General features: G+C 40.5%; 1 protein-coding gene across 1 annotated transcript; it reads right to left on the bottom strand.

Moving 5' to 3' along the window:
* Positions 1–65: 65 nt before the first annotated feature.
* On the bottom strand, positions 66–5,647 carry arsa (arylsulfatase A). Its single transcript, XM_019255596.2, has 8 exons — positions 5,368–5,647; positions 2,966–3,206; positions 2,614–2,832; positions 2,265–2,434; positions 2,023–2,147; positions 1,606–1,733; positions 1,415–1,517; positions 66–1,312 (listed from the first exon to the last, which is right to left on the bottom strand). The coding sequence occupies exons 1-8, from the start codon at positions 5,589–5,591 to the stop codon at positions 1,017–1,019; spliced, it is 1,506 nt and encodes a 501-aa protein (XP_019111141.2). The 5' UTR covers positions 5,592–5,647; the 3' UTR covers positions 66–1,016.
* Between the last annotated feature and the right edge of the window lie 9,020 nt (positions 5,648–14,667).

The raw sequence follows: 14,667 nt of genomic DNA, 5'->3' as shown, positions 1-14,667 counted from the left end.
AAAATCACTCTGCCTTGTCATGGGTTTGGTCTTATGAATAAAATATATGCTTGATGTCCGAAACCTTCATTTTTGTCTTTATTGTTTGATTGTTTTGTGTGACTGAAATATGTTGCCAAGCATTTTCACATAAGAATCAATACATTTATTATAAATGATTTTAAGAAATACTAAAGTGGAAATTACATAATAAATCTTATAATAAAACCCGTATCCAAACAGAACAAGTCAAGAAATATACAGTACATTGTTACACATTAGTAGAGATGTTCCGATACCATTTTTTACGTCCTTATACCAATTCAGATACCTGAACTTGGCCGACAACGACTCTGTATCAAACAATACAGAGGTCATTTTTTAAGAGATGTATACTACTAGTCTTGAATGATTACTATCATTGTTGTATGCCCTGGTAGGTTAAACGCTTTTTTTTAAAAAATGTGAACAAATAGATGAATGAATGTCATAGATGTCAGTGAAAAGCAGCACAGCGTGCATGACCCAACCTACTCTCTGATTTATTTGTACTCATTACCTTTGTTGGTTTGGGTTGGTTAGATTGGTTATGGTGAGAATATCAGGTTAGGTGCATCAGACTCAGAGTAGATCATGACAAGACTACCTTATCCTGGGAAAAAAAAGGCAAATGTGACACTGCCCTATTTCAGGGCAAATAAATTACGTAATATCAAATTACATGAAATGGCATGTACATGAGTACTCGCAGATACCTGATTCCTCTTTTTAGCCAGAGTCATTTCCATTATTGGTATCGGAGCAACTCTATACATTAGTTCTAAATGTAGTTAGAAAATCATCTCTCAAAGATTGTGTGCAATATTACTTTTCAATAAGAACAGTAATTAAAGCATAGCTGTCCACAAAAGCAAGTAGCAATGCATCATCAGATAATCAACATCACCTCTTGTGGCAAAATCAGTGCAGTACCTCCAGCATTTCCCTCAATGTCATCATTAGCATTGTGAGAATTATCACTGTGAGAATTTGTCCCATCAACAATGGCAGCACCTAGGCTTGGGGCTACACTGAGGATTGCAGCAAGGTGCCAGGTTCGGGTCTGTTCCTTTTGATACCTGGCTCTCTCCAAACACCATGGAGGCTTCAAATCGTTGCTTGACGTTCTTGATCCTTTCCAGAAGTGCTTGGAGGTCAGGTCTTCCCTGTAGGTTAAGAGGGTAGTGCTCTGAGGGGTCAGCTTCCAGGTCAAAAATAAGAGGGGGGTCGTGGGCCTTGAGGACTGCAAATACTGGGCAGTCTTGATCTGGGGTAGTACCACTGTGGGAAGCACCTAATGTACAAACATAGACAAGCAGGAGTCAAAAACCTTATTTCTGACTATGACTGACTAAGCTAAACTAAATAAACTGTGTATAGATGAAGCCAACTGTACCTCGTGTATAGAAGTGGGCCTTGTACTTCCCTAACCTCAGGGCAAACAAGCCATATATCTCATTGGGATCTGTGGGGTAGAACATCATTGCCTCCCTTATACTCTGCATGAAAGTATAAAAAATAAAAATTAGTCAGCTTGGTTTACTATTATTTCAATCCGTGGAGAAAAATGAGGTATAATGCCACTACCTTTCCATGGTTGACAAGGATTTCTGTCATATCAAACCCGTCCAGCATCACCTGAGGTAGTTTGGCTCCTGCCAGACGTGCAATGGTGGGAAGGATATCTAGAGTGCTGGCCATCTCATGAGTCACACCTAAAGAGATGTATACAGAAATAAAGCAGCAATCACTAAAAAGGTCACATATAAATGGGTTTGCAATCATTTCATTATGGTGTTTATTTTTATACTGAATCAAAAGAGACCAGCTGATGCCTGGGATGTATGAAATCAGTGTCAAACATGCAAAAGCATTTTTATGGTCTTTGAAAGGGAAAACTGATATTAGCTTAGCTTTATTTAAATGTTCAGCCTACAATGGTACATGTAGAAAACTAATTTTTTTGTCTTCTAAAGATTTTGTGCAGATGATGGTGTCCCTGACCTGGCCTGATGGTCCCTGGCCAGAAGGCGATGGCCGGCTCTCTCATGCCTCCGTCATATGTGGTGCCTTTTCCACATTTCAGTAGGCCAGCATTACCTCCACGGGACATACGCATCAGTTCAGGCCTACACACAGATACAGAAATTAAAATACCGATACATGCAATATCAAAAGAAGAAGAAATCAAGTAAAAGAGGACTGTGCCACAGCTGTTGTAGAGGGAGATTAAAAAAGAAGCAAACCCATTGTCTGAAGTGAAGAAGACCAGTGTGTTGTTGATCACTCCTGTCTTCTCCAGAGTTGTCAGCAGGTCTCCTATTGTGGTGTCAAGCTCCAACAGAGCATCTCCAAATGAACCCCTTAAAGACCGCCCAGCTGCCCCCGGACCTGCATACTGGGGGTAGTGGGTGTGCTGTAGAAGAGAGTAGAAGATGCAATCATTAAAAGTACTTTTTGCACCAAGTTACTATAATCTTCATGGGTTTAAAAAAACACTGTGGACTTCTTAGTTTGAAAAACTCATTCAGACATGGACACATACTGTAATCTAATTGTTATTTTGGACTCTCAAAGACCGTTTTTGTTGCTTACATGGGAAGGATAGTAGAGGAAGAAAGGTTGTTTTTTCTTGGCTGACGTGGTAATGAAATTGGTTGCGAAGTCGCTGTAAGTCCTTTCCAGACTGAGGAAGTTGACTGGCTGCTGTTTGATGATCTCATTGTACATCAGTGGGACAGTCACAGTGCCAACATCGCACAGTCCAAAACACTTAACATCTGGAGGGAAACAAGTCAGGTTGTGACAGGGGCCCTGGGAATTAAACAGGGAGACAGAAGGTCAAAATATATATTGTGGAAAAAAACAACAAACACAAATACCATGACAGATGTTTATGATAACCATTTATGAAATTCAGTTTGGAGCACAAAGCATATACACTGACCATATCATGGGAGTACGGGATCCCCAGGTACTTGTCAAACCCCTGCTTGGTTGGAAGAAACGTCCCATTGGCCCCAAATCCTAAGTGCCACTTCCCAACTGCAGCAGTAGCATAGCCCAGAGGTTTCAACACTTCAGCAATGGTAGTCTCATTCAGAGGAAGTCCCCCTATAGAGCCTGGGTACAACACTCCTGGGTAGATACCTGAGCGGGTTTGATAGCGCCCTGTCAACAATGATGCCCTGGAAAACCATCCAAACAAAGAAAGCCTGTTATTTAATGTGTAGAATAGAAGGCTGAACAAATCATATTTAATTCACAAATCACACACATTTACAAATCTTATATCTTCATTGTGAACCAGCTGTTCCGTCATGTATGTTCTTGTATTTTAGTTCCTACTGCAGACTATACACTGTTTCATATTGTGTTGTCTTGTTCCCATCCTCGTTCACTGTGTTCAAAATCCGCTGAACAACGCAGTGCTGACGTTGATGAGGTGATTCATGTTTTGGTCACTGCATCAAGTTGTTTTTGTGTAAGTGCCAAGAGCCACTTATTATCCATTCATTCCTCATGGAAACAACATGGTCTGTTCTCAGTTCCTCCATCAAGCGTTGTACTGTGCATCCATTTTCTATAACCACTTATCCTTATCAGAGGTACAGGACCGATTCCAGCTGGCACTGGGCGAGAGGCAAGGTACACCCTACGGGCAATTTAAAGTCACCAATTAATTTACTAAACCTGAATGTCTTTGGACTATTGGAAGGAAGCCTGAGTACCTGGACAGAGCCCCACAGACACGGGGAGAACATGCAAATGCCACTCAGAAAGATCGCAGGAACCTTCTTCCTGTGTGGTGACAGTACTAACCACTGCACCACACAAATCATAATTGATTCACAAATCACACACATTTACAAATTTTAGAATATCTTCATTGTGAACCAGCTGTCCCTTCATGTATGTTCTTGTATTTTAGTTTCTACTGCAGACTATACACTGTTTCATATTGTGTTATCTTGATCCAATCCTCGCTCACTGTGTTCAAAATCCGTTGAACAACGCAGTGCTGACGTTGATGAGGTGATATAATTCATGTTTTGGTCACTGTAACAAGTACCAAGAGCCACTTATTAGACATATTACTTCATTCTTCATGGAAACAACATGGTCTGTTTTCAGTTCCTCCTTCGAGCGTTGTGCTGTGCATCCGTTTTCCATAACCCCTTATCCTTATCGGAGGTACAGGAGCCAATTCCAGCTGGCACTGGGCGAGAGGCAAGGTACATCCTACAAGCAATTTAAAGTCACCAATTAATCTACTAAACCTGAATGTCTTTGGACTGTGGAAGGAAGCCTGAGTACACAGATAGAGCCCAAAAGACACGGGGAGAACATACAAACGCCACTCAGAAAGATCCCAGAAACCTTCTTCCTGTGTGGTGACACTACTCACCACTCCACCAAACAAATCATATATAATTCACAAATCACACACATTTACAAATCTTAGAATATCTTCACTATGAACCAGCTGCCCCGTCATGTATGTTCTTGTATTTTAGTTTCTACTGCAGACTATACACTGTTTCATATTGTGTTGTCTTGATCCAATCCTCGTTCACAGTGTTCAAAATCCGTTGAACAACGCAGTGCTGACGTTGATGAGGTGATATAATTCATGTTTTGGTCACTGCATCAAGCTGTTTTTGAGTAACAAGTGCCAAGAGTCACTTATTTACTTCATTCTTCATGGAAACAACATGGTCTGTTTTCAGTTCCTCCTTCGAGCGTTGTACTGTGCATCCATTTTCCATTATCGGAGGTACAGGAGCCAATTCCAGTTGGCACTGGGCAAGAGGCAAGGTACATCCTACAGGCAATTTAAAGTCACCAATAATCTACTAAACCTGCATGTCTTTAGAGTGAGCCCGAGTACCTGGACAGAGCCCCACAGACACGGGGAAAACATGCAAAAGCCACTCCCAGGAACCTTTTTCCTGTGTGGTGACAGTACTAACCACTGCACCACCAGGCCGCCCATGTTGTACTACTGTATAAAGTTGAAATAAACATCAAACATTTATTGAAGTATTACTTCACGCTTCAGCTGATAAATCATCAGACCTTTGTTTAGAAGCATAAAAAAATGTGTGTATGAAAACAGGAAAAACAGGAAGTAATCCCTGCAAGTCAATTGTCATAGACAGATTATGATTTTTATTCTGCTCTTATGCAAATTATCAAGGGTTATACTTAATATACTTGCTGTGAGGTATATTTAACAGTTAAGGCAACAATAACAGGGCATAAGAGGACCCTACAATTATAGAGCATGTACATATGTGCATGTAGTGTGCAAAAAAGTGTCAGTGCTGCATGAACCACAAACGATACCTGGACGGGCTGCACACCGGGCTGGTGCAGTAGAAGTCTGTGAACAGGAGTCCTCCCGCTGCCATCCGGTCCAGGTTTGGAGTGAGTGAACTGGGGTGTCCGTAACACCCCAAGTCCCCGAAACCCAAATCATCTGCGAAGATCAGGACGAAGTTTGGGGGTGAAGCTGAACAGGTGCAAAAAACTATCAAAATGTTTAAAAACAAGAGGCGGACGGACTCCATGCTGATCCTACACCGACCTGCGTCTGAGGAAGAAGAGGAACCACAACAACAAAGTCGCATAGAGGTGACGTCACACGGAAATGTAGTCTCACGTATAATTTTGGACTACAAAATGTTCTTATGGGTAACTAGTATGTTTATTGTAGCAAATGGAGAAATAGTAAGCCATGTTATGTCTGGTTATTATGAATTATCTTATTTATATTTATTTGTGTCCTTTATTTAGCCTTGTTCCTCTGTATAACATAACATAACATAACATAACATGACATAACATGACATGACATAACATAACACGACATGACATGACATGACATGACATGACATAACATAACATAACAAAATATAACATAACATGACATGACATGACATGACATGACATGACATGACATGACATATCATCTATACCTATTGACTAAGAATGGCTGTTTATGTATATATTTCTATATTAATTTCTAAAAATATTTATTCATTTATTTATTTGCTTATTTGTTTGTCTCGCCCATTTTAATAATGCTTACTCTATACTGGATGAATATTATATTATATATACTCTTGGTATTCTGCATGATTTCTTATATGTTTTATGTGTTTAATATAGGGGAAAAAAAGCCTACATGATGCAAATAAACTGATTTCTTCTTCTGAATACCGTGTTTTGTTTTTAAAAGCATGACAACAATCTTACAAATTTAACATTCAGTTGATGTGTAAAGTTTTTATGCGCCCTTGAACAATCTCAGAACAGAACGGTAACAGAAAAGCACAAAATGTTTTGTAAGTTCTGTCCCTGCCTTATGTTACAATTCTAATGCTGGGCTTTTATAACTTCATGTGTTTTGCATATAATCTGTTTATTGATTCATCAGATTGGTTTTAAAATGAGGGAGAATATGCTCATTTTGGACAAGACATGAAAAAGTTTGAGTCCTGTGACTTGATTATGTCCGCTGTGGTAGGACAGAAACTGTCCAGAATGTCCTCGGGTGCTTTTGCACATCTGATGTTTTTTATATTCTTGTTGACTAAAGCTGTTAGAGGCCCTGCAACCGAGTTTCTATCCTCTCTGGCAACCTTGGCTTCTGCCACTGATTAGACCTGACACATGGTCAATTACATAAACAAGAGGAGAAATAAATCAGTGGTGCAGTGCAGCAGGAGAAATGGACGTCACGGCTGATTTTGTGACGTATAGATTATAGTCAAAAGCCGGGTCTATCTGTTTATTTATTCTCAGATCTGGACCTCAGTGAGGTGGACAGTGGAAGAAAAGGAGGATACTGGTACTTGCATTTAGATAAGCTGTTATTAAGTGAGTCTATAAGAGAGGCAGAGATTAAATGAATACATGGAATACAACACGTGTGTGCTTTTAATCAGCAGAACGCTTCACTCAGATGATTCCCAGGTAATGTTATGCAAAGTGATGCTGATACCTGAAACAGAGGCGGTAAGGAGAAGCCTGCTATTGGAATTCAGATAATGGCTGTTTCCTGATGAATTATGCAACACATCCACTGTACCTTTTCAACACAATCGCCAGTGTGTTTGTGGCGCGTGTGTGTGCATGTATGGCAAGCTGACTGCATCACATATCAGTTAGCTTGCACGCTGTCCAGCACCGCTGTTAAGCCTGAGGGAAGCGTCGCTGTGGCATCAACTGATAGACAGTTTTGATTTACTATTCACTTTCACGTCTCTCTACAGGACTGACCCACATTCAGTTACTGTGTGTGAGTGTGTGTGTGTGTGAGAGAGAGAACTGAGATAAAGAAAGAGGTTGTATGAAGACTGTTTTATTAGCTGTTTTCTGGTTCTGTGCCGTTTGACTTTGCTTATTTTATTTTTTTCATCCTGTGGGAATATCAAACTAACCCAGCCATTCATGGACGATTATACTATGCATTAGCTCTGTACATACTTTATGTCCCATGTGTCCAGTCATTGTTTGCATATATTGCCAACAGGAAGACCTTGGAGGGCAAGGATAAAGGAATCTTACCGCTTGAAGTAACATTTTTTAATGTAATACTTGACCTATTTTCACTAATGAGAGTGCACACACAACAAAAACACTTATAGACTAATATGCATATGCATATATGCATACATGATAAGCAAAAATGAAGCTGCTGCATAGAGGGAAACTTTTGAAGAAGTTCCTCACTGCAGGAGCTCCTTTCATCTAATTGTCTGAAACCCTGAGCTCTGGAAACATCTCTGCAGGGAGCAACATGGTGCTCCAAACCTGCAGGGGAGCCACTGAAATGACTCCTTCACCATGGCATGGTTTCTTTTAAGATTCAAGACCACATATATCATTTCAGGGCATCGTGCTCAATTCAGGTAAACCACTAATCAATCATTTGTCCAGTAACTTGAAATGGAATACCGAACAGCCATCATTAGGAGCAAATCATTTCTATTAATGGCCATTTAGGTTTTGCCACCACTAATTACTCGTAAGGTTGTTTGCCGGACAGCCCATCTAATGGACAAACATGTTTCATGGAGAGGGATGAGGACAGCCGCTGTGGATAAATGAGTCTGTGTGGTGCACAGCCCTGCTTGCACTGTGATTTAGTGAAAGATGACTGCTCTGACCTTTTCCTGTGAGTAAATGAAAACTGTTGTCAGTGACAAACAGAGAGCAGAACAAGTAGCTTGAAGCAGCTGAGGTTACAAAAAGGTCCTCACCCCTGCCTGTGTGTGTGGACAGGGTAGGTGTGGATAAATTGTGTATGTCCTTAAACATCAGTTGCATGTTCTCTTAGTTGTATAGCATGCTGTTCCTGCATTTATTTGGGACTGAAATTTGGGAAAATTCATATAAGATGGATCGTCCTGCCAGAAAAACTCATCTGATTCAATGTCCCTTGACAGAAAAGCAGTGCATATAAGTGTGAATCTTTTGCAGCATTTTTGCTTTGAACATCTGCTTTTACAGCCTATGGGCTGGGTGTGTGTTTGTGTCAAGTGTGTGCACGGGTATATAATGCGATTGCTTCAGGCAGATGGAGGTTTGGTACAAAATAATCCTACCGATGGAGAAAATGAATCCCACCATCAACTCTTATCCCTCAGGACAGAAACAAGGAGGGAGAGAAACAAGCCTGAAACACACTTCTATATCTCCCTCTCCTCACCTCCTCTTCCTCCTCTTAAGAGTAAGATATCACACTCACAGTCTTCTGCACTTGCTGCTCATTTATTTGGCTTCACATGGGGCACAGCAGGTAATATCTGGGATGTGAGCCAACAGTAAACAGGCATCAATTGGTTATTGTGGCAAAACACCCTTTTGTCTCATCTTCCTGCTATTTGTCATTTCACACAATATTATCAGTCTGAACCTGTGAGTTAAACTGTGAAGGATAATGCTGCAGTGTTTGTGGACCACTAGTCTGTGTAACCTAGCTCTACAAGGTGCAGGTAAACAGTGTGAGCACTAGTGGGCACCATTGGATCACAGTTCTCCTCACTTCCTTCCATGCATTGGTCTTCACTGTGTCTACAAAGGGGGAAAAAAAAGCACTCTATTCAGACAGACTTCTATCTACACAGAAAAATCCATGTTAAATCTGATCTTCCAGGCTATGCCACACAATACATTCATCAGTAATGGGGCCGTTGAGGGTTGATATATATCTGCAGCACATGTTATATTGCAGTTGACGAGGAGAGAAGCTGGTCTTTCATGTCTCTTCATGTAGTTGCCTCATGCCAACATTTACATCTCTGCCTCTTCCTGCTCATTTGTCTTGGTGAAAAGAATAGATAGATAGATAGATAGATAGATAGATAGATAGATAGATAGATAGATAGATAGATAGATAGATAGATAGATAGATAGATAGATAGATAGAAGGGGAAAGAGAAAGAGAGGCAGGGGGGTAGATCAGTGGATAATTCATAACCGTGGACAGCTCTTAATACTTTGATTTGGTTCTGCCCTGACAGCAGAACGTCTCCAAATCAGCGTGCCCGCTATTATCTTGTCGTCATGCAAATACATTTTGAGCAGCATTACACCACAACATCTTTGAAGCTGCTCCTGAGAGAAGCTATAGCGATGAATAGGGGCAGATTGTAAATTATAGCAAAAGTGTTTCATATCTGGAAATTTTCATTACAGGCTTCCCAGAAAAAAAAACTGCACTTCATTGTGATAAATAACAGTTTTTATGCATATTGTCAGTACAATATTAGAAAAGCATAAAAATGCAGTTTAATTTCGTTTTAATAGCTAGATTACATTCAACATGCTATGAAGACAGCCTAAGGTATTTGCTTGTGAGCACATTTTGCAACAATCTGCTGTATGAGCAGGGATCAACTAGTCCTTTCGATGATGAAAAGTCATTGTTATTCTGGTTTGTGAGCTGAGGGAGCAGTGATAGAAAACATCCTGGCAAATAAACAGAGGTTCATTGGCACAATAGAGGCTGGAGCACAGCATAGGATTATGCAATGAAATCTAACAGGCCTCCGCGGAGCAACATGAGATGAAGAACTCATAAATGTTTGAAGACCTCCTGGGGTAATATGCACTTTTGTCAACGTTCTCGGCTCACATACTGAAGCTCTCATTGTACTAAACATAGAGCAAATGTTCTCTTGAACTACACGTCACCTGTGCACAAAACACTGAAGAGACATTGCAGTCAAAATGAGAGTTACTGTCATTGTCTCACTCTACTGCTACACACACATTGACAGTCAGATATAAACCATCCTCCATCAACATCCCCTGTGATCCAGTCTGTGTGTGCCCATGTGGTCCCTGCTTTCTTATGATGGACTACTGGTGGAAAGAACAACCTGCCCTTGCAACTATTTCCTCCAGAACTGCCAGGTAATATTATAAAGAAAGGCTGAGTCTGAGTGGCCCTCATGCCCGCTGCCATGCTCCAACTACCCTCCGGCTGTCATCTGCTGCCACACTGCAAAGCAGCTTCCACAAGTGATTTATTCTTTTTTTTTCAGGCTGACTCCTGCATCACCCCTGCTCCCGTCATGCAGACAGACCAGCCTGAGAGATACACAGAGATGACCCCAAGAGAAAAAGGCATGCACTAAGATGACTTATACTCAAAATGGAGTTTCTGCTGCATTTGTTGGGCTATGAGATAACTGATGTGTATCAAGAGCTAAGCCCAAAATATTCAGATGGGTGCTACAGGAGATAAATGCCAAAAGAATGTGTGTGGACGTTAAAATTTATCAATCCAGCACCTTCATCTTCAGTTCACCTTGAGATGTGCCTCGGCTCAGCTTGTCCTCAGGGACAGAAAACCCTCTGCTTTGATTGTAAACAACTCTGTCTGAATTTATTATCAGCTACCATGAGTGTATAATCACAAAGACCAGTTCCTCACGTCCACATTTCCATATTCATGCAAATGCTGCTTTAGAAAGTAAATGGTAATTTGGAGTATTTTCCAATTTGAATTTTGCATTGTCATCATTTGTAATTGGAACAGACATAGCCAACCCACTAAGCTGCACAATACTCCTCCCTCGAGCTTCTTGTGACTGATTAAAAAGAGTAACACAGAGCACTCTTTGGATTTAATAAATTTTGACTTACAGTGCTCAGGTTGACAATTTCTTTTCATGTACTTGTCATTCTACAAAAATTAAGAAGATTTCTTTTTACAAGCACAGATTTATAACCATACTCAAACCTTTCCAGTGATGATCACGTATGATATTCATCATTCATCACACAGATGTCACAGAATGCATTTCACAATACCGGATGTAAACAAGATTGTTAGGCCCTTAATCAGCAGCTTCACTGCTTTGCGCAGTTACAGTATGTGACCCGATCACTCTAATGACTTTGGAGCCACAAACAGTAATGAATGCAAAATGCATGAGCTGACATCATGATTGTTTTCCCATTTGAGAGTTTATCCTGATCAGCTGTTGGTAGACGAGGATTCCTTTGCTGTTTGCCCTGGGTGCTGAGTGGATCTAAAGAAATGGAAAGGTATGAGACTGCAAACATCAGCCATTCTGTGTGTGTGTGGATTGCAACAGACAGACACAGTATGTGTGTGAGTTTTAATTGGTCACACTTTACATTGTGTTAATAACTGTTTATGCACATGAACGTACAATTTACAAGCTTGTTTCTAAGTGTGGTCAAACCTCATAAAAGCATGTTGAGTAAAAATGTCATTTTATACTTTAACTTTAAAGGTATAATGTGTAAGATTTAGGGTCCTGTATTTATATATTAATGTGGTAGAAACTGAATATAATATGCATAACTATGTTTTTATTAGCACATGGTCACCTGAAAATAAGAATAATTGTGTTTTTGTTACCTTTTAATGAGCATTTTTAAGATGCTGTGGGTGCTCTTCCATAGAGTCTGCCATGTTGAACCACCATGTTTCTACCATAGCCCAGAATGAACTGGCTCTATGGGCTGTTTGTGTTTTTCGTGTGTTTTGTTGCCGCTGTAGTTTATCCTTCAGCTACAAATGTGAGGGTGAGGCAGGGTGGTTACAATCAGCAACTACACTGTTAGATTTCATTTTTTTAATTTTAGAAACTTTATTAATCACATTTTTACACGTGAAATTATTCTTCCGCATTTGACCCATCCAGTTGGCACCTGTCGGAACACACGTGCACATGCACAGGATCACGCACATAGTGGAAGAAGCCTAATACACAAAGACTGGAGTGGTGGGCAGCGATTCGCGGGGAGCAGATGTTGGGGGGTACAGTGCCTTGCTTGGACGTGGCAAGGAGGTGGGCTGACACCCCACCAGCTGTCGCTTCACCTTTCCAATCTCCAATCTTCGAGCAGATTGAACCGCCAACCTTCGGGTTATTGGACAACTCACTCTACCACTGAGCCACGCCCCAGATTAAAGGTTTACTACTTTCATCCACATTGAATGGTCTTCTTCAGTACATGCAGGCAGATGCTTGAATTCCAGCATTTATTAATTGCTTACGCTGCTAATAAATGCTAATCAGGGTCGTTAATAATGAAGTGGTACCAATGCGTCATTAGTATTTTTCAGCCTCATTCAGTGTCTCTGTGCTGACTTCAGTGGAGTACAGCACTGCTCATCATCCTTGTTACCATTTCCCGTTCCAGGACTTTAATCACATGGAATTCATTTGGCGAGGAAGCAGGGAAGGGCTGTAAATTAATTAACAAGTATAGCAACACAAAGTGTCTAATTACAGTTTTGACTCTGAATTAGCATGGCAAGCTATTAGCCACATCAGGCTGAGGAGTGGCTCTTCACGAAGCTGAACTCAAACGGGTATCTGTGCTATCACACTGCATATCAGCTCCCCTACAGCAATGTTCCTGGGGTTAGCCTCCGAGCACATCTAGATCTTTGAATCAATTACCACTCCAGTGCCCACAAACCCAGACCCCATTTCTCTGTGTCACGCTCGATAAAAGCTATTCCCTGTCTTTCTACGCTGTCTGTCTCTCACCACTGAAGCTGCTTCTCATTTGTCTCATCTGATCTTTAAAGTGCTGGCTATTTCACATTTTGTGAAGCAACTCAGAGCTCCAGCTGGAGTAAGACAACTCCCGCAGGTGTGAATGTCATAGTTTAAGCTTTGTCCTTACCTGCCATCACATTCAAAAGCTGAACTCACTTTTTCCCTATCTGCAGAAACAAAACAGCATAAGAGTTGGAAAAAGGAATTGGCATGTAGTAGCCCTCAAAATAAAGCTGGCTACATTACTTTCTGCAAACTGCAAATTTGACATTTAATATACAAATATCTCTTCAGCACTTCACCCCTAAGAAGTTAAGCCGACCAGTCAGGGTTAAAGTGTTTATTGGCACCTCAACGTTTCTTCCAACACAATCATAGCCCAAAATCTAGTTTCATTTTCAAAATACATTGCCATAAATGTTCACTCAACGACTCATCATGTTTGAACAGTGAGTCTGAAGATGCTCTTTTAGTACCTTTCTACACTTGAAATAAATTGTCTTTCATTCATGTAGAAAAAAAGCCTGTCAAAATATGTTGATGTTCAACAATTTCAAACAAGAATGATCAATACCTGTCGTCGCCAGAGACTACTCTAGCCTAATACATACACACACAGACAGACACAGATATACACCTGTTTTTCTTTCTGTTGGGGTACAAAGGCTGGTGCAATGTTTTCCTTTATAACAATGCAGCATCTACTTTGCTGACAACAAAGTATTACTTGGTCCCTGGTGAAACAGATGGGTATGTACACTAAATCCTGGCTGTCAACAAAATACAACTGTCAAACCAAATAAAATTGTTAACAAAAGGAAACAGTTGCACATGGGGGATAAAGTTGTGATACTATAAAAACACACACTCGAGAAGAACATATTCAGAGAGGTCCACTGAGAGTGGGGAGGTAAGTGATCATTGGTTCAAAGTGAATTAAAGACAAAAGAGGAACAATAAATATGTATAGTATGAATGTGAGTATAACATTTGCCTAAATCTTTAATTAGTGATGGAGCAAATAATACAGCTGTAAGTGAGTAACACATTCATCTTTATTCTGGTGGTGTATTGACATCCCATTAATGTTCTGCTTCTGCCTTCTTCTGTTCTTCTGAGCGGCACTTGACACTGATCAGCTGCAGCTTTCCTTGAAGGTGACCCTCGTCAGATTTAGTCAGCGTTGTTGCTTTTCGCCATGAATATGTAAATTGTCTTTTTTGGCTCCATTTCAGATGAGATCAGTTTGAGGCTGAAGAGGATTGACTCGTAGACTGTTAAATACCCATGTCAATACTCATTGCCATGAGTGACGGGCACTGCCCTTTTTCAGGTAGGAGAGTGAGAGGAACATTAAGACAGTTGAACAAGCATATGTGTATGTGTGCTAAGTATAACTGTAACGATAAAGATGTCACGCCACAGCTTGAGAGTGGTAATTATTAGAAGTAAATCCTTATCCCCTTAATTCAGATCTGGTAAATTGCCAAGCAGAGAAACAGAATTTTGCTGACTTTCAATGCGGAAAAAAATACAGGGTGCAGATATTTACTGCACAGTACAGATAAACAATGGCTGGATTTCTCTC

The sequence above is a fragment of the Larimichthys crocea genome, chromosome XXI, assembly GCF_000972845.2.
Source record: "Larimichthys crocea isolate SSNF chromosome XXI, L_crocea_2.0, whole genome shotgun sequence".
NCBI lineage: Eukaryota > Metazoa > Chordata > Actinopteri > Sciaenidae > Larimichthys > Larimichthys crocea.
The sequence above is the reverse complement of the archived record's forward strand: the minus strand, read 5'-3'. Positions and strand labels throughout refer to the sequence as shown.